Source organism: Camelus dromedarius, chromosome 24, assembly GCF_036321535.1.
Source record: "Camelus dromedarius isolate mCamDro1 chromosome 24, mCamDro1.pat, whole genome shotgun sequence".
Taxonomy (NCBI): Eukaryota; Metazoa; Chordata; class Mammalia; order Artiodactyla; family Camelidae; genus Camelus; species Camelus dromedarius.
Genome location: NC_087459.1, coordinates 13,130,520 through 13,152,512, shown reverse-complemented (window position 1 = coordinate 13,152,512; position 21,993 = coordinate 13,130,520). Strand labels below are relative to the sequence as shown.

The following is a 21,993-nucleotide window of genomic DNA, read 5'->3' as shown; positions in this document are numbered from 1 at the left end:
CCAGTATACATGCAAGAAGTCTTTGATGGAGTGGGGTCAGACTTTGCTCTGTCTTTTCTGTATTTCATCCCTTTTCTCACTTTAAAAAATAAAAGGGCAATGGGCAGATCATGGGCTCTGGCATTAAGCAGACTCACATTCAAACCTCACTCCTCCATTTCCTATCTGTGTGATAGAGGAGCAGTTGTGACCTAGAACACTTTACTTCAACTTCTCTGAGCCTCAGTTTCCCCATGTGGGTAATGGGGATAATGAATGGGTCCTTCATTAGTTTGTTGGATTAAATGAAAAGACTTGTAAGCCCAATAGCCTGGAGTAGCCCTTCAACACGTATCATTTCTTTTTCCCCATTCCCTTTCTCTGGCCTTAGAAAGCAAGTTCCTAGAGGCTTGGGCCTGTGCCACGGAAGGGCTCGGCAAAATGTCGTAGAGAGTCCTGATTGCGTTGGAACCAGAGACCTGGTTTTAATGCTGAATGTGCCCTTGCCTCACTGTGTGACCCAGGGCAAGTTGCTTACCCATTCTGGGCCAAACTTCCTCTTCGTAATAACATGAAAGTGTTATGTGCTACCTTCAGGATTGAGGGAGGGGAGGTAAAGGAGATCATACATGTGAAACAACTAGCACAGGGTTTCTGCTCCCTTTGAAAAGTCAGTTCTCTCCTTAAAATTAAAAAAAAAATTATTTTTGGACTCAATTTTCCCCCCTCAAGAAAATGAGGATAATGCCTCCACAGCTCCCATTTCATAAAGTGCTTCTGAGGACACGTGAAATAATGTGACCATTGGGAATAAGGACCATTAGGAAGAGGGAGAGGACAGTGTTAGCATCATCATGAGATGCAGTGAGACATTTCAGCCTTCTTGGAGATCAGACACCGTTTCTGGATGGATTGGGCCTAGCAATTCAGGGCACATGTTCCTTTTCCTTCCTCCTTGCCTTCTTTCTTACTCTCTTTCTCTCTCTTGCTCTCTTTCTTTCTTCCACGAGCCAAGTTATTAATGGGCCCTTGGGAGAGCAAATTAATTTCTTTATTTCCTAATTAGGAAAAAGGGCAAGCTCTGCACTTGCACTGGTGGCACGGGTTCAGCGTGGAGAACCTTGAACCGACCTCGGGGTGGACACATTCAGACTTTTAAAAAAATTATTGCATTTCAGAAAATTCAGTGAGCTCAGCAAATGAGAGTCTAGGCGAAGGAAAGAAAAACAAACAAAAACAAGCAAAAAGAAAATTAGAGGGGAGGACAAGAAGGGTGGAAAGATTTGGTTGAGGTCATCTTTCCTTTCACTAAAAATAGTGGGAGTTAGAGGCAGTGACTGGAACCCTTGGATAAAGCAAGTCCACCAAAATATCTCCAGTGGCCAAGAGAGGTAGCTGGTTCAAGAAGGCTGTTTTGGTAAAAAAAAAAAAAAAAAAAAAAAAATCCACCACTTATATTCTAGGAGTACTTTTTTGATAAGACAAACTATGCCCTACTGATCTAAACTTACCAGTCATTTACACTTTAGCATGAATTACTTCAATCAGGTTTACCCTTGGACACTTGACAAGATCATTAGCTACCCAGCTGGCAATTAGTGTGGGGTTCTTCAGAGGATAAAGGGCTTATGTCTGCTCAGTGGCTGATGGGATAATCAGTCCTTCTCCTCCTCCTTTTCCTTCCTCTTTTTTGTAAAGGGGATCTTCTAAAACTTTTACCTTAGATCCTGGTACTCTGAGAAGTACTTATGTCCTTCCTGGAAGGCAGCTTCTTGCCTGATTTTTCCATCTCTAACGACTAATAATGTCCTTAAGGTAGATAATCTGTATGATGTCATCTGTATGATACTATAATAGTGGCTACATGTCATTAGACATCTGTCAAAACACATAGGATGTATAACACCAAGAGTAAACTATGGGCTTTGGGTGATGATGCATCAGTGTGTGTTCATCGATTGTAGCAAATGGACCACACTGTTAAGGGGTGTTGATGGTGGGGGAGGCTGTGCAGGGAGAAGGGGCAGGGGGATATAGGAACTCTGTGCACTTCTGCTTAATTTTGCTGTGAACCTAAAACTGCTCTAAAGAAACAAAGTGTTTTTTAAGCAGACAGTTCTAAATAAACCTAAGTTTGGACCTTGGAAGGAAAACTCAGGTTTTCTCTTTTATTCCTTTCATCAGCTTCCTTTCCTGCATCCTCTCGGGAGGAGTAGATTGAGATACTGGAGCAGGGTTTGAAGCCCAGCCCAGCTCTCTACCAGTGGTGTGACCTTGAGCAAGTCTCCTCCCTTCTGGGAGCCTCAGTTTCCCCATCTGACAAATGGCCCGGAGTTGTGGAAAGGTGCTCACAGAGCACCTGTGTGGGCTTATTTCTGGTGAGTCACTGTTCCCATGTCTTTCAGAGGCGAGTCTGGAGCCGGGAAAACCGAAAACACCAAGAAAGTCATCCAGTACCTGGCCATGGTGGCCTCCTCCCACAAAGGCAAGAAGGACACCAGTATCACGGTGAGTGGCAGCTCTGGTTCCGTGGCCATGCCTTAGCAGATGGGCCTCCGGGCTCGTGGGCTGACTAAGGTAGAGACAGCACCGGTGAGAAGGCCAGGACTCAGTGTTTCACTGTGTTTCACTGTCCCTCCTCTGACAGCTCACTGCAGGAGTCTTTTTCTACCCAGGCGGGCCTGTTTGAGTCTGGGCGATTCCTTGCCTTAGCCAGGATCATCATCCTGAGGGGTTCTGTTCTGTGAAATGGGAGGAATCCTGATTTACATCAAGGCTTCTCAGTGTGGTACCGTTGTCATTTTGGACTGGGTAATTCTCTGTTGTGGGGCTGTCTGATGCATTGCAGGAGTTTTAGCAGCATCCCTGGCCTCTCCCCACTAGATGCTGACAGCAGCCCCTCCCCTAGTTATGACATCCAAAAGTGTCTCTAGACATTGCCAGGTGTCCTCTGGGGGGCACAGTCACCCCTGCTTGAGAAGCATTGCTTGAACTGAATCTTCGTAAATTCCCAAGTGTTGAGACACACCTGTCATTCCTCCACATGTCCCTTCAACTGGGGCCCCTGGGGATGGGAACATTGGTATCCACGTATAGGCTCTGGTCCAGTGTCCTTGACTGAGCACCCACTGTGTGCCAGGCATTGCCAGGAAGGGGCCCAGCAGTGAGTCTGAGACGCTGTCATTCTAGTCACTGAGCTTCCAGTGATGGTGACACACTTCCCATGATGACACAGTTTGATTAAGGGCTTAGAAGGAAAAGACGAGTAGTTTTCTAGAATCATCCCTTCTTGGGTCCATCCCTCTCTTCCTCCTCCATCTTAGCCCTGCTTCGTCTGTCCCAGAGGAGGGGACAGGCAACAGGGCTGTGTGAAGGACTTGCCAGCGCCTCTGTCTGCAGGTCCAGGGCTGGGAGGATGGCAGAGTAGGGGCCTGAAGATGGCTTGGCATGTCATCGGTTCCTGCCATTCTGGGTCTTGCTTCCAGGGCTCAGAGGCGACGCAGGAGGAGTCATGGAGACCAGCTTGTCTGGAGACTCTCAGAGATTGGGGGTGGGCATGGGTTGTAGCTTTGGAACCTTTGTCCCTCAGACAGATGCAGAAAACCCATGGTCTGGCATTTCCGGACTGTCTGTGGCACGGTGTATAAGAACAAATCGCCCCAAAGTTTACATGGCAGAATAGTAAAAATATGAAATAAGAATACCTAATAATAATCACTGATTTTTATCAAGCTGGACACTTTTTTCTCTGCGTGTGAGGACACATCTCAGACAGCATCTCTCCGGATACGGCTTTAAAAGAGTGCGCCTTGGCCCCAGCAATGACAGAAACCTTTTTTTTTTTTTTTTTTTTAATATTTTGTTTTGTTTTGTTTTAAACTTGAAGGTGGTAATTAAGTTTGTTTGTTTATTTAGATAGAGGTACTGGGGATTGAACCCAGGACTGCACTCTACCACTGAGCTATACCCTCCCCCCATAAAAACCTTTGAAATGTCTGAGTCGCCAAGAAATTAGAAAGGAAAGCAAGTGAAACAGAGAGAAAGGAAACCGAATCAAGGAAAAGTTGCTGCTTTCCAAGTTGGAGAATCTTGGAGAATCCAAGCTGTCTGGATCAGGGTGGGAGGGGGGGTTGAAATCATATATTCTCCAGACCTCAATGTATGCGGGACCGAAATAACACTGCCGTTTGTTTTATACTGTATTGTTCAACCACAGCAAGGCCCATCTTTTGCCTACGTGAGTAACTGAGAGTGTTTTCCTGGTGTGTACGGGAGGCACGGAGTGTGTGTAGATCTGCATGCTCCAGTTGCACCCACCGAGTCCCGTAGCTGATGGTAGAATGGACTAGACCCCTGAGTTTCACCACCCGGACCAGCGAACACACTGAAATACTGTCCCTCGGGTGTCTGATGCCGGCGCGGGGCATGGGGGCGCGTTTGCCCACCCGCAGGAATGGAACCCCCAGGGTTGTCCTCCAGCCTGGAGTGGATTTCTCCAGCTCAAAATGAATCCCCTTACCCTTCCCACCAACGCGCCCACCGCCGGTACCCCTGACTGAAAGGCCCTAGAGATGTCTGTCCTGTCTGATGGAGCCTTTTAGGACCTTCCGGCCCTAAAGCTTCCCTGGCTTGATTGACAGTCGGTTAATGACACTGCTGTGGCATGCCTCCCCCTCCTCCCTGCCATTATCCCTAAATCTCTCCCCCGAGCCCTGTCCCCTGTGCACTCATGTGTCCCGTGCATGTGTGTGCAGTGTGTGTCTGTCTTTGCATGCCGGTTGCTTGACCCAAGGCTCCAGAAACAGGGAGTCTTGGGGTTCACGATGCCCTAGCTTTGGTGGCACGGTAAGGCCCCAGCTATGCGACACACAACCAGGCCCTGCTCAAACCCCTGCATATGTGGACTCATCTCTAACGCAGAGCTTGGGGGCGGCTGGCATATGGGTCCCAGCCTGGAAGAGACCCTCAGATCAAGGGATCCTAGTGTGTGCTAGGATCACCCCTAATCCATCTTAGTTAGACGTGGGCAGCACTGTCAGGAATGGATCAGAAGGAGAATCAGTCTTCTCATTTGAGATCTGCTCCTATGTGACCTTGGCCAAGTCACTTAACTTCTCTGGACCACTGTCTCATCTTCCATAAAATGAGTGGTTTGGACCAGATCTCCATATTTAAAGCTCTCCTGAAAATGACCTTCTGGCTCCACCAGCTGGAACTCCCATTCTAGAAAGGGAACCTTTTTCTGGGGCTATTCGGACCCCAAGTTCTGTTGACAGAAGCGACCCCTTTAGTCTTCTTCTCGCTGGTCAAGCAAATCCCATTGCTCTCATTGTAAATTTCCACAAGTCCCCATTACGGGGGTTCCTCTTGTGGCCGGCATTTTCACAGAAATGACACTTCTCTTTCCTCTTCTTTGGGAGCTATGAAGGAGGAGGGCCTATGAATAAATAAACACATGAATTGGTGGTGGCTTCCTGTTCTGTGCCTTTAGGGACAGACACCCGCGATGCCCTCCTGGTGCAGGGAGAAAGCCACGTGCTCCCTTTTTCCCTTCTAGAACCCTTCCCAGCTTCTTTTTAGCCCGGCCCAGCCGCCCTGGCAGAGGGCAGGGAAATCAGCAAAGAGAACAGAAGAAATCCCTCAGAACCGAACACTCCCCAGGGGCGGCCTGGAGGAGGAGTTGGGCAGGGGAGCCGCTGGGCCAGTCTGCAGCTGCCACGTTGTGGGGCTAGGCAGAGAGCAGCTCATTGCTTTCCCGGCATGATTTACCTCATTGGTCCTTTCCCGCCACGATTAATCACGTGACCGCATTTGCGCACAGGAGCCCCCTCAGAGGGGGCAGGTGGGCTGTGTACGGTCTCAGCTGCATTTAACCTAATGAATGGAGCTCAGGCAACCTGCTTTGAAGCTTTGTTCTGCAGTCAGTTCGAAGTATTTCCGGTGGGTTTTGCACATTCCTTACTTATCTTTCATAGAAGACTTCAGAAAATTAGTCCTGAGAAAAGAAAAACTGCAACAAGATTGCACTAAAACCATCAGAAGGATTGTAATGGTTTAGGCTTGAGGAAGGCTGCTTGTCAAACATAAGCAGCAGTAGGACTGCCATGTACAGCAGGGCAGGTCGTGCACTGCACAACTCCAGGGAGCATCATGCACTATGATGTAAATGACATCCTGGTGTTGCGCAGTGCCAGAGTTCTGGGTGGCAATGATATCGCATAGATGAGCAGGCTGTCTCTAGGGAAAAGTGGCCTTCCTAGGGAACAGATGTCCTGGCTCTAAGAAAGCTCAGTTGTTTCTCTTCTGAAATCCTCCAGTAAATCTGGACATTAGCCTTGGCGTCTGAGAGCGGATAGGTGATAGAATAGGAAAGAACCTATGGGTTAAGGGCAGAGTTTTGTGACAACTTGCATCCAGGGCAGAACTGTCAGTGCCTGCATCACTTCTCCCATAACTCGATGTGGATGAATTTTAGGGTGAGCTGGAAAAGCAGCTTCTACAAGCAAATCCCATTCTGGAGGCTTTTGGCAATGCCAAGACAGTCAAGAACGACAACTCCTCACGATTTGTAAGTAGCAAAGCCATGTGGGTTTTCTGGAAAAGTCTTGGGTCATTCTGGAAAAGTCTGGTGTCAGCTCCTCCTGAGTGTGTGTGTGTGTGTGTGTGTGTGTGTGTGTGTGTGTGTGTAGGGGATGTCTGAGGCTGAAGGGGTAGAGCTGTGCAGCACCACAGCATTTTACACTGTTGCCTTCAGTCCTGTTTTGACCTTACAAGTCTGCAAGCGCTCCAGACACCCACTCCCTCATTCACTCATTCACTATTCATTCAACAAATATTCATTGAACACCTGCTGTATACTCAGACATATTTGACATTCATAATTTATTCAGTTCGTATTGACTGAGCACCTAGTAGGGGCTAGATACTTACATGCAATATTTATTTATTCAGCAAAACACGAATTGAGCACCTACTATGTACCAGGCACATGCAACTTTCAACATTTACTAAGTGCCTACTGTATACAATCATTCTGGTAGGCATTTTTATGCACACTGTTCTCTCTTGCTTTTTTCATTTGCTTCATTCATTTTATTAAGCACATACTGTATACTAGACCCTGAACTAGGTTGACAGGATCACAGCGAATAGTTCTGACTTCACAAAGCTTGTGGTCTAGTTGGGGAGCCAACAGTAAATGAGACAGAGTTGACACTTCTCCACACAGGTTTTGCCAGGCTCCAGGGACCTCCCCTTCCTCACCTGAGCCTAACAGGGACGAGACAGCCCCGAAAGTGGGTGGTTGATGGCACAGACAAAAATTATTTTGTTGCACAAAAGAAGGGGGCTGCTCCATAGGACAGTCAGAAAGGTATCTTAATGAAGAAACTCAGACGGAAGACTGCATCTGAATTCCAGTAGTGAGGGGTCCCCTGCTGATATGTGGGAGACCCTCTGAACTGTCAATCACTGGAGGGGACCCTGTGAAAAACCCTTCATGGGCACCTCTGCTCCGCCCACGTAGAGCTGCCCTACTGGGTGTACCCGTGTCCTGCGTCTTCACCCACCCCCAGCCCCGTCAACCCCAGGACCCACTTCTAACAAATAACCATACAGTGTCCCCTTTCCTTTCCTGAAATCAGAATCATAGATAACATCACCTACTATACACATCGGATTAGAAAAACCCCAGTGTGATGCCCTAGCTATAATATGAAGGAGAAACAAAACAAAACAATTCATAATTAAAATGTGCATTTCAGCATATCAGTGCTCAGACCAGACCACATATGAAGACACAATGAACTAGTTAGATGTTTGCATTTATACCTGGAGTCACTGTGACCTTGACAGGCACAAAGGCAGATTGAGACAAGGAGGATTCGTCTGGGGACTGAGGCCATGGGTGAGATTTTCCAGAATGATGACATACTCTTGGGAAAGCTCTGAACCAAAGAACAATTTGCTCTAGGTTTACACAAATGTGATATTCTTATATCAGAACAACACTTAACCTTTTTTGTGTGTGTTTTTTTAATCTAAAACACCATTAGGTCTAGGCTCAGCTAATTACAAACTGGTTTTTCACCTCCGTGAGTATCCTAGGGGGCATTTGAAAGTCGGAGGGGATGTGGCTAGTGCTTGGTGTCTGGGACTCTCCTGGTCGTTGCAGGACGCCCAGCATCCTTGGCCCCTGTCCATGAAGAGCAGTAGCTGCCACCATCATGTGACAGCCCAACAGTCCTTCCCCCTTTCCAAAATCCTCATGGTGGCTGTGCTGCCTCCACTGAGAAACACTGCATTTGTCTGTTGCAATCCAGTGCAAAGTTTCTGACATGTCAGCAAATGACAGCAAATTCAAAGTTAACCCCTAACAATGTCCTCTGCTCACTGATGCCTTCTGCCTTCTTGGGAGGGGGAGAGGGCTGGCACCCAGGACCAGCAGGTTCCTCTGCTGCAGCTTCAATGACTGTCATTGTCCCAAATTATTCTACTGTCAAACTTCCTGATGGAAAAAGAGTGAGGGTTTTGTCGAGGCCTGAGGGAACCTAGGGGAAGTTGCCTCCCACTGCGTACATCATGGGTTGTGGGTGGTGGTGGTGGTAAGGTTGTGATGCTTTGCCAGCTATTAAGAAAGTAGGAAAAGGGCCGGTGCTGCCAGGTGCTGGACCTGACTGTCCTTGGTTCTGTGGTTCGGCTGAGGCAGAGGGCAGGTGGATTGACATCTTCCCCAGGTGGAGAGATGTGATGGTCCCCTGGTCCCTGGGGCTGAGGGCATGGCCCAGACCTCCTGGCAGAGCCCCGTCTGCAGGGCCTGCGTGGATAGCACAGCACCCTGGCATTACTGTTCATACTCACCTGCCCTAAAGGGGAGGTTTAATTTGCAGCTGGATGACCTTGGGCCTGATGGATCATGGAGGCCCAGGATGTTTCTGGGCAGGAGGGCAGGGAGGGAGCCCTCCAGCCACTCGATGTGGCAAAACATGCCTTCTACTTATGGCTCTAACTCTTACGAGCACCATCATATGGAGCAGGTTCCACTAGCTCGCTCAGCCTTGGTTTTCCCACCTTTAAAATGGGGAGAGCTATGATGCACCGAGGGTCATTGCAAGAGCAAGTGAAATTGACTTGTGAAAGTGTTTTCTAAGTTCCCCCGTAAGACCCTCAATCATCCCAGCTTAGCAGGTGCTGACCTGTGAGGCTCGAGCGTTCGCAAGAACCTCTCTCTGGTTTTTTCTTTTTCCCCTGAATGTTCCCTGACTTCTTCCTCCCCATTTGCCTGCTGCATGGGGGTGAGGGGCCGAGGCTGGGAACCCACTGTGAGCTGTGTTTTCCTGTCGGCAGGGCAAATTCATCCGCATCAACTTCGATGTCACGGGTTACATCGTGGGAGCCAACATTGAGACATGTATCCTTTGCTGAACCTGGGCCACATGGGACCCTGACCCCGCGCCCCACCAACCTCCTGCCCAGCACTTGAGGGGCTCCAAGAAAGGCATAAGAGCCATGCCACCCCTCTCTCCCCAGGCTCTTGGGTGCCATCCAGAATAAATCTTCCTTGGGGTTGTTTACCCTGAACAGCAAGCCTTCTAGTGTGGTGGTCCCTGGATTTGGGGACTGCAAGCAGCCTCCGTTTGATTCTGGGTGGACCTCTCCCTAGCTCAGTGACCTTGGGCCAGTTACTCAACCTCTCTGAGCCTCATTAGTGAAATGGGGATGGTAATAGTACCTGCCTCATAGAGGTATTGTGAGAATAAAATAAATTAATTTACATAAAGTGCTTAGAACCATGACAGAGGAAGGGCTGGTTGAGTATTGGCTATCGTGAGATCTCGGCTTCATCCTTATTAATCCAGAGTCCAAGCCCAAATGCCAGACCCCTTGTCCTTCTTAGAAACAGAGCAGCTCCAGCCCACAGCCAGAACATCAGTGGAACCAGAACTTTCCCAGAGAAACAGCCTGCGTTTGGTAAAGCAAACAGGAAGCTGTTCCTGTAAGTCTAAAGAATCAGAATTCCACCAGCCCACCCGTGACCGTATGTGCCCCTTAGCATCCCCGGGGCGGGGCTCAGGGCATGGCTGGGGCCACCTGACCACGCACCATCCCCACCTCCTAGGGCTGGGCCAGGATTAAATGAGATACAGCAAAATACACCAATATTCTCCTATGGGGGGTAAAGAGACCATAGATAGTCTTGTGTGGGCTCGGAACAGATATCACCACCGAGTTCTGACTTTTAGAAGTTTCTGGATTTTGGAATTGCAGATGAGGGTTTGTGGGCTTGTGTTATGAAGCCTTGAGGAGAGAAATGAGTCTGTATGACCTGACATGAGAGAGCGGGGGGAGGACACAGTCTAATCCAGTGGATTTGGGGACACAGAGGAGAAGTGATCATTCATTCTTCAGCCGTTAGGGTTTTGCTGATTTTGTTATAGTCAAATAGAACCTGCTTCTTACATGGGAAATCCACCTGGTACAACAGCCCAGCCACCCCCGGGCCCTTCCTATCATCCCCAAGCCCCATGGTCTCTATACCACTGACCCCCCAAGGTCAGAACAGCTCTCCTGAGATTAATTAGTGGAGTCTGTTTACAGTCTCCTGAGGCTAGTTGGCTGGTCAGCTGGGTCAAGGTCACTCAGCCAGCCGGGGCTGGTATCCAGCTCTGCGAAGCCCAGCCCCTTGGCTGGTGTGTTTTTAGCCACCACGGACACTTGGCTTGGCCACTTCCTAGCTGTGTGCTCCTAGGAAATTAGCCTTCTCCGAGCTCCCCTGAGCCTCAGTTCCCCTACATTGAAAATGCAAATATTTGCACTTAGTCCCTAGGATAGTTTATGAGGTTGAAAGGAGACAATGCATGTCAAACCTTTAGCACAGGGATTAATAAATCATAGAGGATGTAATTATTTTTACTCTGTTATCTAAAGACAGGGGTGGGGAGGGTATAGCTCAGTAGTAGAGTGCATGCTTAGCACATACAAGGTCCTGGGTTCAATCCCTAGCACCTCCATTAAAAAATAATAAACTTAATTACCCCCCCAAATTTAAAAAGTAATAAAATAAAAAATAATGTAAAAAATAAAGACAGCTCACTCTACAGAAGTGGGGTTGGTGAGGTTGTTGGGAAAACATCTCATTCCGTGCCCCTCCCATGAGTCTTGGACCCTGGAATCCTTTGACTCCTGTCTTTTTATGATTTTTCTTTTCCCTCTGTTCCCCTCACTTCTCTCTGGTACTGGGGCCCACCAGCAGCACCCAGTGGTCTCATTTTGGGTCAGTGAGCCAGAACTGGAAGGTCAAATCACATGGATCAGGCATGGATGGGTTGACCCTGCCCCTGCAATCAGACTCTCCAGAACTCTCCAGGGAGCCTCTCCCGGGTCCTGGAGATGTCCCCCTCCAGCAGCTGGTGTGACAGGGTTTGGGGAGGAATACATGTGATATCCCCGGAATTCTTAACTCCTCCCATCCCAGATCTGCTAGAAAAGTCCCGTGCGATTCGCCAAGCCAGAGACGAGAGGACGTTCCACATCTTTTACTATCTGATAGCTGGAGCCAAGGAGAAAATGAGAAGTAAGTGATGAGCAAGGACATGTGTTGGGAGATTTCAGCCCTCCCTTTCATCATGATCCAGGGTTAATCAGTCGGCTATTAAAACAGGGTCCGAGATCCTGCCGGAGAAACAGCTGTATCGCTGGGCAGCAGATGTTCCCCCTCTCTTTTCAGTGAGTGAGGGTGGCTTCTGTTCAGTCATTTTTGTTTACCGAGCACCTACTGTGTGACATAGTAGACATCAAGTTTAGTTAGGCGTTGGGTAATTAATCAAGCCCAATTAGACACAATCTGTGCCTTCTAGAAAGAAAGACGCTTGCCATATTTCTACATCAATGAGATGCATTCTGACTTTATCAGGAATTTAGAAGACCAGTGGAACTAAGCACTTTTCATTGTACCTGTTTTGAAAGCAACTTTGAAGTGGCTGTTTTGTAGGACAGGGGTCAACTACACTTTTATGTGAAGAACCAGATAGTAAGTCTTTTAGTGTCTGTCACACTATCCATCTCTGCCCTTGTAATGCAGAAGCAGCCGTAGGCAATGCCTCAGCAATGGGCATGGCTATATATTACAATGGAATTTTATTCACAATAATAGGAAGAGACTGTGTGCTGTAGTTTGCTGACCTCTGTGGTAGGAAAAATATTTTTTCCCATGAAAACAATATACTGTATACCAGATTCCAATAGGAAATTCTATATTCTAGGCATGCAGGAGAGTTACTCTATTAACTCTTGAAAAAATATACAAATCAGAGCTGAAAAAAAGAGTATACCAGTAAATCCAGGTACATAGTGTGGTCTACATCCCAGTAATACGTTTAAGTCCTAAATTTTAAGAGGACAATGCAAAATTTGCTTCCCATGAGTTTTGTGACCCAGGGTTAGTTATTTTGCATAGAAAATTACCAAAAGTATGTGTGGGCTGGTATCTTGGCTGAGATGAGGTGCGAAGCAATGATGTACCACTAGGGGGAGGCAGCGTTCATTATTTAATCTTGATGCGTGGCAATTTGGGATAAAAACAGGGAGGCTGAATGGATGTTACACAGTAGCAAATACGTAAATTAGCAGTTATAGTGCAGACACTATGGGGTGGCCCAGAGAGAAATGTTTATATTTCTCTTCCATCTATTTGGCACCAAAGTCAACAGGTCGTTTGTTTAGTAACTTGGATTCCGGTTTTGTGCTCTGGTTTTAGTCTTCCAGAAATCAAGCAAAGATAAGGCTAACAACTAAAATTCCTAGGAACCATGTGTATGCATGATGACAGATCTGGGAAGAGGTTTGGCCTTTAGGCCGAATCAATCTTTTTAAATGTATCCATGGTCTGGATAATGAAATCTTGGCAAAGCCTCAGATCCTTGTGACTTTAATCAGGCATTTCAGTTAATCCAAAGGCTTGAGTTAATTAGTGTCTTGGGTCAATTTAACCTTGGATTTATCAAGTAGCTTCCAAGTGGCTTGACCCATAAAAGACCTTTGTTTAAAAAGAAAAGCATCTTGCTGACTTCCCTCCAAAAGAATAATCAAATCCAGCCTAATTAAAGATTGACCTGGAAGAGGACACTTGATGTTTTAGAGTGTCATAAAAACCAAGAGTACAAGAAAAAGAGAGGCAGTTTTATAAATTTAGGTGAGAAAGGGCTGAATAACAACAAAGGAATGTAACCACAGAATTCACCTTTACAGAGAACAATATTTTATAGATGTAATAAACAAGGAGTTGACAAATGCTTATGCTAAAGGGTCAGATAGTACATACTTTAAGCTTTGGGCATCATGTGGTTTCTGTTGCAGGTATTCATCTCTGGCTGCCATGTAGTCTGAAAGCAGCCGTAGAAAATAGACAAGGAAATGGGAGTGGCTGTGTTTCAATAAAGTTTCATTTGCAGAAACAACCAGCAGACCAGATTTGCCAATCCCTGATATAAACCTTATCTGTTGATTCAACCAGAAATAGTTGGAAGGGAGGGTGGATGGTATAAGAGCACTAGGACCTTTTCCACCGTAGCAGGAAGTCACTGGGTAATATCTAATTTTGCCATATGCAGAAATGGCCATTAATATGATATATAAACATAATATAATATATAATAAGCCTTTTTTATGGAGTGATAATGGGAACGTCAAGAAGAAACAGCAAAAAGTGATAAAAGCAGTTATTGCAGGGTAAGGTAGGAATTGGAGAAAGGCTAGGACAGGTAATGGTGTTTTTATTTTAAACCTTTGGGTTGTCATTGGTTTTAAAAATCCATTTGCATGTACAATTTTGATAAAAGTTTAAAAATTTATTTATAATAAATTTATAAATAAAGATTGATTTCGCTTTTTAGAGAGCTTTGTTCCTGAAGGCAGGGTACCTTTGGGCAATTGAGATAAAGGCATCCCTTCCTCTAGGCAGATACAAAGTCATGTCAGGGGTCATGGTTTAGCAAGTGGAGCCAAGGCTGGAGTTCAGCTGCCAGGTACCCTGGGGCAGTGCACAACCTGCACCACTGTTTGAGGCAGGTGTTGGCCTCTGTGTGATGAAGCAGAAGGAAGGTTTTAAACTATCCAAGTCTTGGGAAAAGGAAAGAAATTATAATGAGCCAGAACCTTTACCAGGCTCCTGTCTCAGGCTCACAGTAGACGTGTGCCTTCCTGACATCACCCCATCTTCCTCTCCTTCTAGACGACTTGCTTTTGGAAGGCTTCAGCAACTACACATTCCTCTCCAATGGCTTTGTGCCCATCCCGGCTGCCCAGGATGATGAGATGTTCCATGAAACTGTGGAGGCCATGGCAATCATGGGCTTCACTGAAGAGGAGCAGCTGTGTAAGTCTTCCTACCTTGCAGAGACCTAGGTTCCTGCTCTTGGTACCACTGGAATCAGTTAGGGATTCTTCTCTGGTCAGGACAGATTTCTGCTCTCTGAATTTCCTATGCCTGCAAAAAAAAAAAAAAAAAAAAAAAAAGAAAAGAAAAGAAAAAAAGAAAGAAAGAGGATAAGAAAGAAAATTAATATTACTTTAGGTGCTTTATTCATGTTCTAGAAAGATGGCTGCATGAGATGGGACTCTTTCAGTTATCAGTGACCCAAACTGGCTTAAGCAAAAAAGAAAATGATTTACTCATAGAGCTGAAAAATTCAGAGATGCTAGTTTCAGGAACAGCAAGTTCTAAGGACTCCAAGGATGTCTTTAGGACCTGGTCTCTCAACAACATTGTCTTTAAGTAGGCAACAGTTTCTTGACAACAAAATAGTTGCTGTGGCGCCAGCCCTTACATCCACTGAGTTTCTGTCCAGCAGAAAAGGGCAGAGTGAATTCCCTACATGAGTCCCTGAATAGAGTCTCATTGCCTAGGCTGACGTGCATATTCCTAAGCTACTACTCACAATGAGCCAGAGTTGTAGAAAGCTCTCTGTCTCTACGTTATGGTCTCTATTCCATTCTTGGAGCTGGAGATAAAGAGGTTGTTGGCCTCATCAAGAGCATGTGGGCAGAGGGCCAGAGGAGTAATTGAGGCAGTGCGTTTACTTGGATTCTTCCTGGAAAGGCAGTTCTGGTGATAGACCAGTATTGATCAATATCATCAACCAATGACCAGGAAACACATTTGGTCCTGAGAACAGGAAAGCTTATAGAGATATTCCTGGTTTCCATACTGTGCTTCAAGGCACACTTTTCCTTCTGGGTTAGATGTCCCTTAGTGTTCAAGGTTAATCTTTTCTGGGAACACCAGGACAGGATTGTGGAAATTTTCCCTTTCTTCCCATGCCTGCACCCCTTTGGAGTCCCAGAATAAGGGTTACGATAGTCAAAATGCAGTGTGTAAGGAAGGGCAGCTCCTCCCAAGATAACTTGGGGCCCACAAAAAGAAGGCTCCATGGGTCAGATGACAAATGGGAGGTGTTTGTGGATTTTGGCCAAGATCTTTCTTCAGAATCCAATGCTAACATCATCCCTTCCTGAATTACATTGGCTCTCTAAGAGTGATTCATTTTATTTGGAATGTGAGTCAGTTTTACTTCTAATCTTTGCTTTTAAAAACATGGCAATTAATGATTAGGTACTTGCCGTGGGCCAGGTATTTGCTAAATCCCCTTTTTAAAAAATGTACCAGGATATCCAATTTTATTTAAATAATAAAAAAAGAACAAACTGAAGTAGTAATTGATAGAAGATTTATTCAATTATTATTTGATCTTATGAAAGAAAGTGGAGTTTTTAAAATCGTTTTAGAAAAAAGTTGCCTTATGTGGAAATGCTTCTAATGTATTTAAAGTGAAGCTATCAGGTGAAAAAAACAATATGCTAAGTGCTTTATGTGCATTATTTAATATCCCAACAGCCCTATGAGGTGGCTGTGGTTACCCCAATTTGCAGATGAGGAAGCTGAGTCACAGAGAAGTAAAGAAACTTACCCAAGGACACACAGCAAGTTGCAGATGGAGTTGGGATTCACTCTCGGGTCTCATGGAATCCCAAGCCCCACTTTATGATTCACTGTGCTGTTTTTGTTTGTAGGAAGATGGGTTTTGTTCCTTAAACTTTAAAAAAAAAAATCTATGTCAGAACCAAGGTATGGAAACCAAAGTTAGAGGAAGCCCACAATGTTCTGCAACGTGGACTTAACATCCCTGGGTGATAAATGATGCAGACACCCACTGTGAGGCGGCGTTCCCTTCTCCAATCCCTGTCAGTTCTGATGATGATTTTCAAAGAGAAGAGCAGTTTGGTACCTACTAGGTCTTCAGCCCCTTCCTGGCATTTGCTAATCTTCCTTTTAACCAGAGAGCAGACCCCAGGCCCAGCACTTTGGGCAGGCCCCAGGATCTTGCTAGAATTTGATAATATGATTTATTTTTCTTATATTTATTTTGATAGTTGCCACCTGTTTGTGGCAAGGGAAGCTGACTTTTCACCTAAGATAGTTTCCTATTAAAGTAAATCCTAGGAAAGATAAGTGAATGTAAAGAAAAATGTTGAGTAAATGATAGAGCAGATGGTACACATATAGAACAAGCATTAAGATAAGGGTGTATACATGACTGACGCCCATGGGACACGGACTTAGACCAATATGTATACAGATCCTGGTTATAAATCTAGGGCTACTCCCGACCATCCCCAAAGAGGCCAAATGAAAATGGGGGCCACCCTTGCCATCTGGGTAGCCCCCTCCAGGTTGCCACTTTGCTGTCCACTAGATCTTCTAGGTGGCTCATCTCTTGCAATCTGGGAGTGGTGAGCATTCTTTTGTCATTTGTGTGACCCTGTTATCTATACCGGAAAGTGCAAACTGACAGTGCCCACAGGAGAGACTGGCCTCCATAGCTGTTAAAGTTGTTTTAAATTGAAACATGGGTAGATTTCACAAAAATCTCTTTCCATCATCTTTGGAAAAAGAAATCTGACAGCTATGGGCTTGCTTCTCCTGTGGCCATGATTGGAGTAGCAACTGTCCCCCTTCATGCTGATTTGTGGCCCCCATGAGTCCCCATGGTCCCCACCAGTCTGCTTTGTTCGTTTAGACTAGCGGTTCCTAACCAAGGGACGGGTGGTCTCCGTGGGACACTTGGCTATGTCTGGAGACATTTTTGGTGGTCCCAACTTGGGAGAGGGTAGCACTACTGCCATCTAGTGGTTGGAGATCAGAGATGCTGCTAAACATCCTACCATGATGCACAGGGCACCCCCACAGCAAAGAACTATCTGGGCCAAAATTTCACTAGTTTCACTGCTTACCAGGGATCTGCAGGCATTTCTGCAATCCCTAGTTTACAGTTTAAGAACTTACAGTTTAAGAACTGTGAATATTGCCCTTGGCAGTTTACAAAACCCCTTTCATAGATGTTATTATTGAAGAAACTGCTTCAGCTGTGTTCAGAAGCTTTGTTCATTTTGTGGAGAGGGTTTCTGCAGTGGGACCATATGGCTATGAGGTCAGCAGGTAGGCCTTTTTCCTCCTGAGCTGGGCCAGGATCCCTAAGGTGTGAGAACAGATGTTGTAAAGGGCTATCACCCCTCGTTTGGCCTGAGGAATCAGAGAAGGCTGGAATCTCTAGCTTTGTTCCTGGAACACAGTGGTTTGTTCTTGGAAATCCTCGTTGATTTGTACCTGAGTTTTTCTAAAGCCAAGCATTTGCTCTAATCAGTCTTCTCTCCATCCATCCAACCATTCAGTCATCTGTCTACCCATCCTCCATCTGTATGTTCATCAAGCCATTGATCAATCTATCCATCCATTATCTATCGATTCATTGATCCATCCATCCCTCATCCATTTTCCTTCCTTCCATCCAACCACCATCCATCCATCCATCCAGCATCCATCCATCAAACATCCATTCATCCATCCTCCATCAGTCTTCCCTCCCTCCCCATATGCGTCTGGACACTGGAGTAGGCTTTGGGAACACAAAGATGTTAGGACAGTCCCCCACTCCTCAGGAACTCATGGTCTTGTGCGAATTTCAGACTCAGAAACTATTTTGATAGTGACATGGGCTGAGTCAGAGGGTTCCAACGATCTGGCAACACCGTGTTTTGTCTGGAGATACCTTGACAACAAGTGGGGAAAAAAAATTCCCCCTTTTTCATCCAAACAATCTCACATACCCAGCCAGAGTATGTTAAGAAGCACAGGGTTTAGTTTTGCCTTTAAATAGCTTTTGTTGACATGTGTTTACATTTAGAAAATTGTGTGTAAGTTCAATGAATTTTTATAGACTGAACACACCTGTGAGACTCGCGCCCATTTTAACTAAGAGAACAGGAACACCACCAGCCCCTATGAAGCTCCCTCATGTTCCTTCTAGTAGCTTCTCCCAGTCAAGGCTAACCACCATCCTGACTTCTAACCGCATAGTTTTGCCTACTTTTGAACTTCCTGCAAATGGACTTACATGGGATGTTCTCGTTTGCATTTGGAGTCTTTTGTTCAGCATTTGTGTTTGTGAAATACAGCAATTTTGTTGTTTGTAGTTGTAAATCGTTCAGTCTCCTTGCTGTGTAGAAGGGGTTGACAAACATTTTCTATAAAGGGTCAAATAGTAAATATTTTAGCCTGGTTGGGCCCATACGATCTCCATGGCAACTCTTGAACTCTGCTGTTTAGCACGCCAACAGCTGTAGGTATTATGGAGGTGAGTAAGCATGGCTGTGTTCCAATAAAACTTTATTTATAATGGCAGGCAGTGGGCCAGATTTGGTCCACAGGCTACAGTTTGCCAACCCCGGCTGTATAGTGTTCCATTACAGTGCAAGGTTTTTAGCAACCGTCCAAACATATTCTGCTCCCCTGGTCCAGTTTTCTCCCCTCTTTGCTGGAAATTGGGGTAGTTTGACTTTATTCTAAAAACGCTGACCTGAGTCTCTTTAGGGGAAGGATGTAGATTGGCTCTGGGTCCTCAGTAACTTTTTCTTTCTTTCTTTCTTTTTTCTCAGTGGTTTTTAGACTCCAAACCTTGATATTGACATCTGTGTCTTATCTGTCCTTCTCTCCTCATTTCAGCCATATTGAGGGTGGTGTCATCTGTCCTGCAGCTTGGAAATATTGTCTTCAAAAAGGAAAGAAACACAGACCAGGCTTCCATGCCAGATAACACAGGTATGTGCTGCTTTTTCGTAGTAACTGAAGACTTTGGTGATGGAACGGAAGGTCACGTTGTCTTTGATTATATTTCTGGATGAGGGTATCTGGGGCATTAGCAAGAACTAGTCTAGGTTATTATCACTTCATTCTCTCTTTTTCCAAACTTTTCACTGTTGAAGATCCTACATGGAAAGTTCCTGAGTCAGAGTGTGAGGGGACAAGGCTAAGTTTGGGATCAGATCAGAAAGGATCCTTAGGGAGTGTCTCGTCTAAAAACCCCAGACACATTTGCTTTGTTAAACAAATATTTTTGTTTCTGACACCTGCTATATGCCAGGCACTGGGATATAGTAAGAGATAAGATAGGACCCGTCCCATTTCTTGTAGCGCATACAGTCTTGTTGGGGCGACAGACCTTAAGTTTCCCTGCACACGGGGTTGTCAGAGAAAATGCAGGGTGCCCAGTGAAATGTGAATTTCAGATAAACACTTTTGATTTTAAGTATGTTCTAGGCAATATTGGGGACATAATTATACTAAAGAAAAAATCTTCGTGATTTATCTGAAATTCAAGTTTCACTGGGCATCCTGTATATTTTTCCTAAATCTGACAGCCCTGCCTGCAAATAAGCAGTGTTTTGTGTTTTGAGAAGATTGCCTGGCTACCAAGGTTGGCAGCTGAGCCAGAAGGATGACTTAGGTTCCCAACTTGCTCAGCTGTGGCCTCAACACCCCGCACCCCCTTCCAGGAGGTACATAGGGTTGCTTTTCCAAGCTCCATTACATAGTCAATTGTTTCTCATGAGTTACCCTCCCAAATACGGTGAGTTAAAGGAATCCTCACTCTCACGAGAGACCTTCAGGGAAAGAGAAACCAAAAGAGCACCGTTGCAGAGAGATGGACCAAAAAAAAAAAATCCTAAAACGACACCATTAACCATCCATCTCACCCATCCTAACCATCAAGTGTTACTAGTCTTCACATCAGGGGAGCAGCTAATGGTGGATTTTTTTTTTTTGAGAAAGAGCTTTTAAATGCAGAAATTCATTAATACAATAAGAACTCATGTGTCCACCGTTCAGAAGTGACATTTGTGAATCTTTTCTAGTACTTCTTTGTCTTTAAAGTGAAACAGACACGGTATAGATAACCTTGACACCTCCCCTTCTCCCAGCTGGTCCCTTTCTTCACCCTGAACCTCCTGGCAACCACAGCTGTTCCTTACCTCGTGCCCAGCCTGTCTCATTTTTATACTTTCACGCACATGTATCTGAACGATATAGAGTGTTGCTTTGTGAGTGTGTTTTTAATATACATGAATCATATCACACGATATGTACATCATTCTGCAACTCGTTTGTTTTTGGTTTTTTTACTCTAAACTCACCGCTGTCTAGGTCCATGTTTCTGAACAATAGCACCCCCTAGCGTAACAGCCCAAAATGTCTCCAGACGTTGCCCATGACCCATGGGGGCAAAATCATCCCCAGTTGAGAACCACGGGTCTAGAGAGAAAGAAAAAGCAGTCATTCCTTTAATTGCCATTTTGGTATTCTACCTTATAAAAGCTTTGCTCCTGTATTCGTGGACATTTAAATTGTTTCCAAATTTTCCCACTACACATGCTGTAATATATATCTTGGAATGGCGGGACAGATGCTTATTGAGTTTAACTATCTGTCAAGCACTTTACATACCTACTTCATTTAATCCCATTGACAACCCAACAAGGTACCAAATGGCTGATCCTTTCTGCAAGCAGGACTCTGGAAAGTTAAGTACTTTTTCCAAAATCATATGGCTAAGAAGTGAGAAGGGAGCAAGGGCTTGAACCTGGTTCTGACTCTAAGCCCACGTGGGGCTTACCTCTATCCCACCCCCGTCACTGCCTCTTAGCAAAACACTGGGGGTCAGTTGCTAACGACATCAGTTTTTAAGACTCTTTCATGCTGTGTTCACTATCATCTCACCAAGGAAAAAAACCAATGTATACATAGGGCACAAATATCCCATGTGATGTGCCTTCTTTTCCAAGCCTTCTCTTTTGTGATCCACTTAATATGCTTCTTTTCTCCATCCAGCTGCTCAGAAAGTTTGCCACCTCATGGGAATTAATGTGACGGATTTCACCAGATCCATCCTGACCCCACGTATCAAAGTTGGACGGGATGTGGTACAGAAAGCTCAGACAAAAGAGCAGGTAATGATGGGTTTGCCACTTATTCCTGCAGAATCTTCCATCCATCTACTCATCCATCCATCTATCCATGCAACCATTCATCCATCCACCCATCCATCCATTCACCCATCTATTAACCATCCATCCACCCATCCGTCTTCCTATCCATTCATCCATTGTCCATCCACCCATCCATCCATTATCCATCTATTATCCACCCATTCATCCATGCATCCATGCATGCATGCAACATCCATCCATCCTTGTATCCCTCACCTATCCAATACTAGAATATTCAAAGTCCCACATTAGGTTTTGAAGATACAGTCCTGAACAAGAAGAGCAGAGCACTTCTGAGCTCATCTTGATCTCTTAGTTGAAGTTACAAGGTCTGACCTAAGAGATTTATCTTTGAAAATGACTGTGTACCCTTCCAGGCAGGACTGACCCCACCCTCTAAATGATCCCTGGATGGAGCAGGCTCCACTCTGTTCCAGGTCCCTCTGACAGGAAGTGGTTACTTATCCACAGGGTCATTCCTTAGGTCTTACCACTCTTTCCCTTATTGCTGGTTGTAGAGCTGATCGAATTTTCTTTTTTGTTTGTTTATCTTTTAAGGACTGATTTTAGGTAGGGGGAGAATAAAAATCCGAGCCACTACCCAGGCTCATGTGAAAACACAGCTCATTGGGAATAACC

General features: G+C 45.4%; 1 protein-coding gene across 4 annotated transcripts in view; it reads left to right on the top strand.

Moving 5' to 3' along the window:
* Nucleotides 1-21,993, top strand: part of MYH11 (myosin heavy chain 11) — a 106,704-nt gene that overhangs the window by 49,392 nt on the left and 35,319 nt on the right. For 2 of the 4 annotated variants that reach the window (XM_031433154.2, XM_031433155.2), the window contains exons 5-12: nt 2,385-2,487; nt 4,196-4,216; nt 6,455-6,547; nt 9,325-9,388; nt 11,453-11,551; nt 14,207-14,350; nt 19,034-19,129; nt 21,197-21,315. In XM_031433154.2, coding sequence (XP_031289014.1) covers nt 2,385-2,487; nt 4,196-4,216; nt 6,455-6,547; nt 9,325-9,388; nt 11,453-11,551; nt 14,207-14,350; nt 19,034-19,129; nt 21,197-21,315 — 739 coding nt within the window. The remainder of the gene's footprint in view (nt 1-2,384; nt 2,488-4,195; nt 4,217-6,454; nt 6,548-9,324; nt 9,389-11,452; nt 11,552-14,206; nt 14,351-19,033; nt 19,130-21,196; nt 21,316-21,993) is intronic. The other 2 variants (XM_010982607.3, XM_031433158.2) reach the window with 1 other exon arrangement.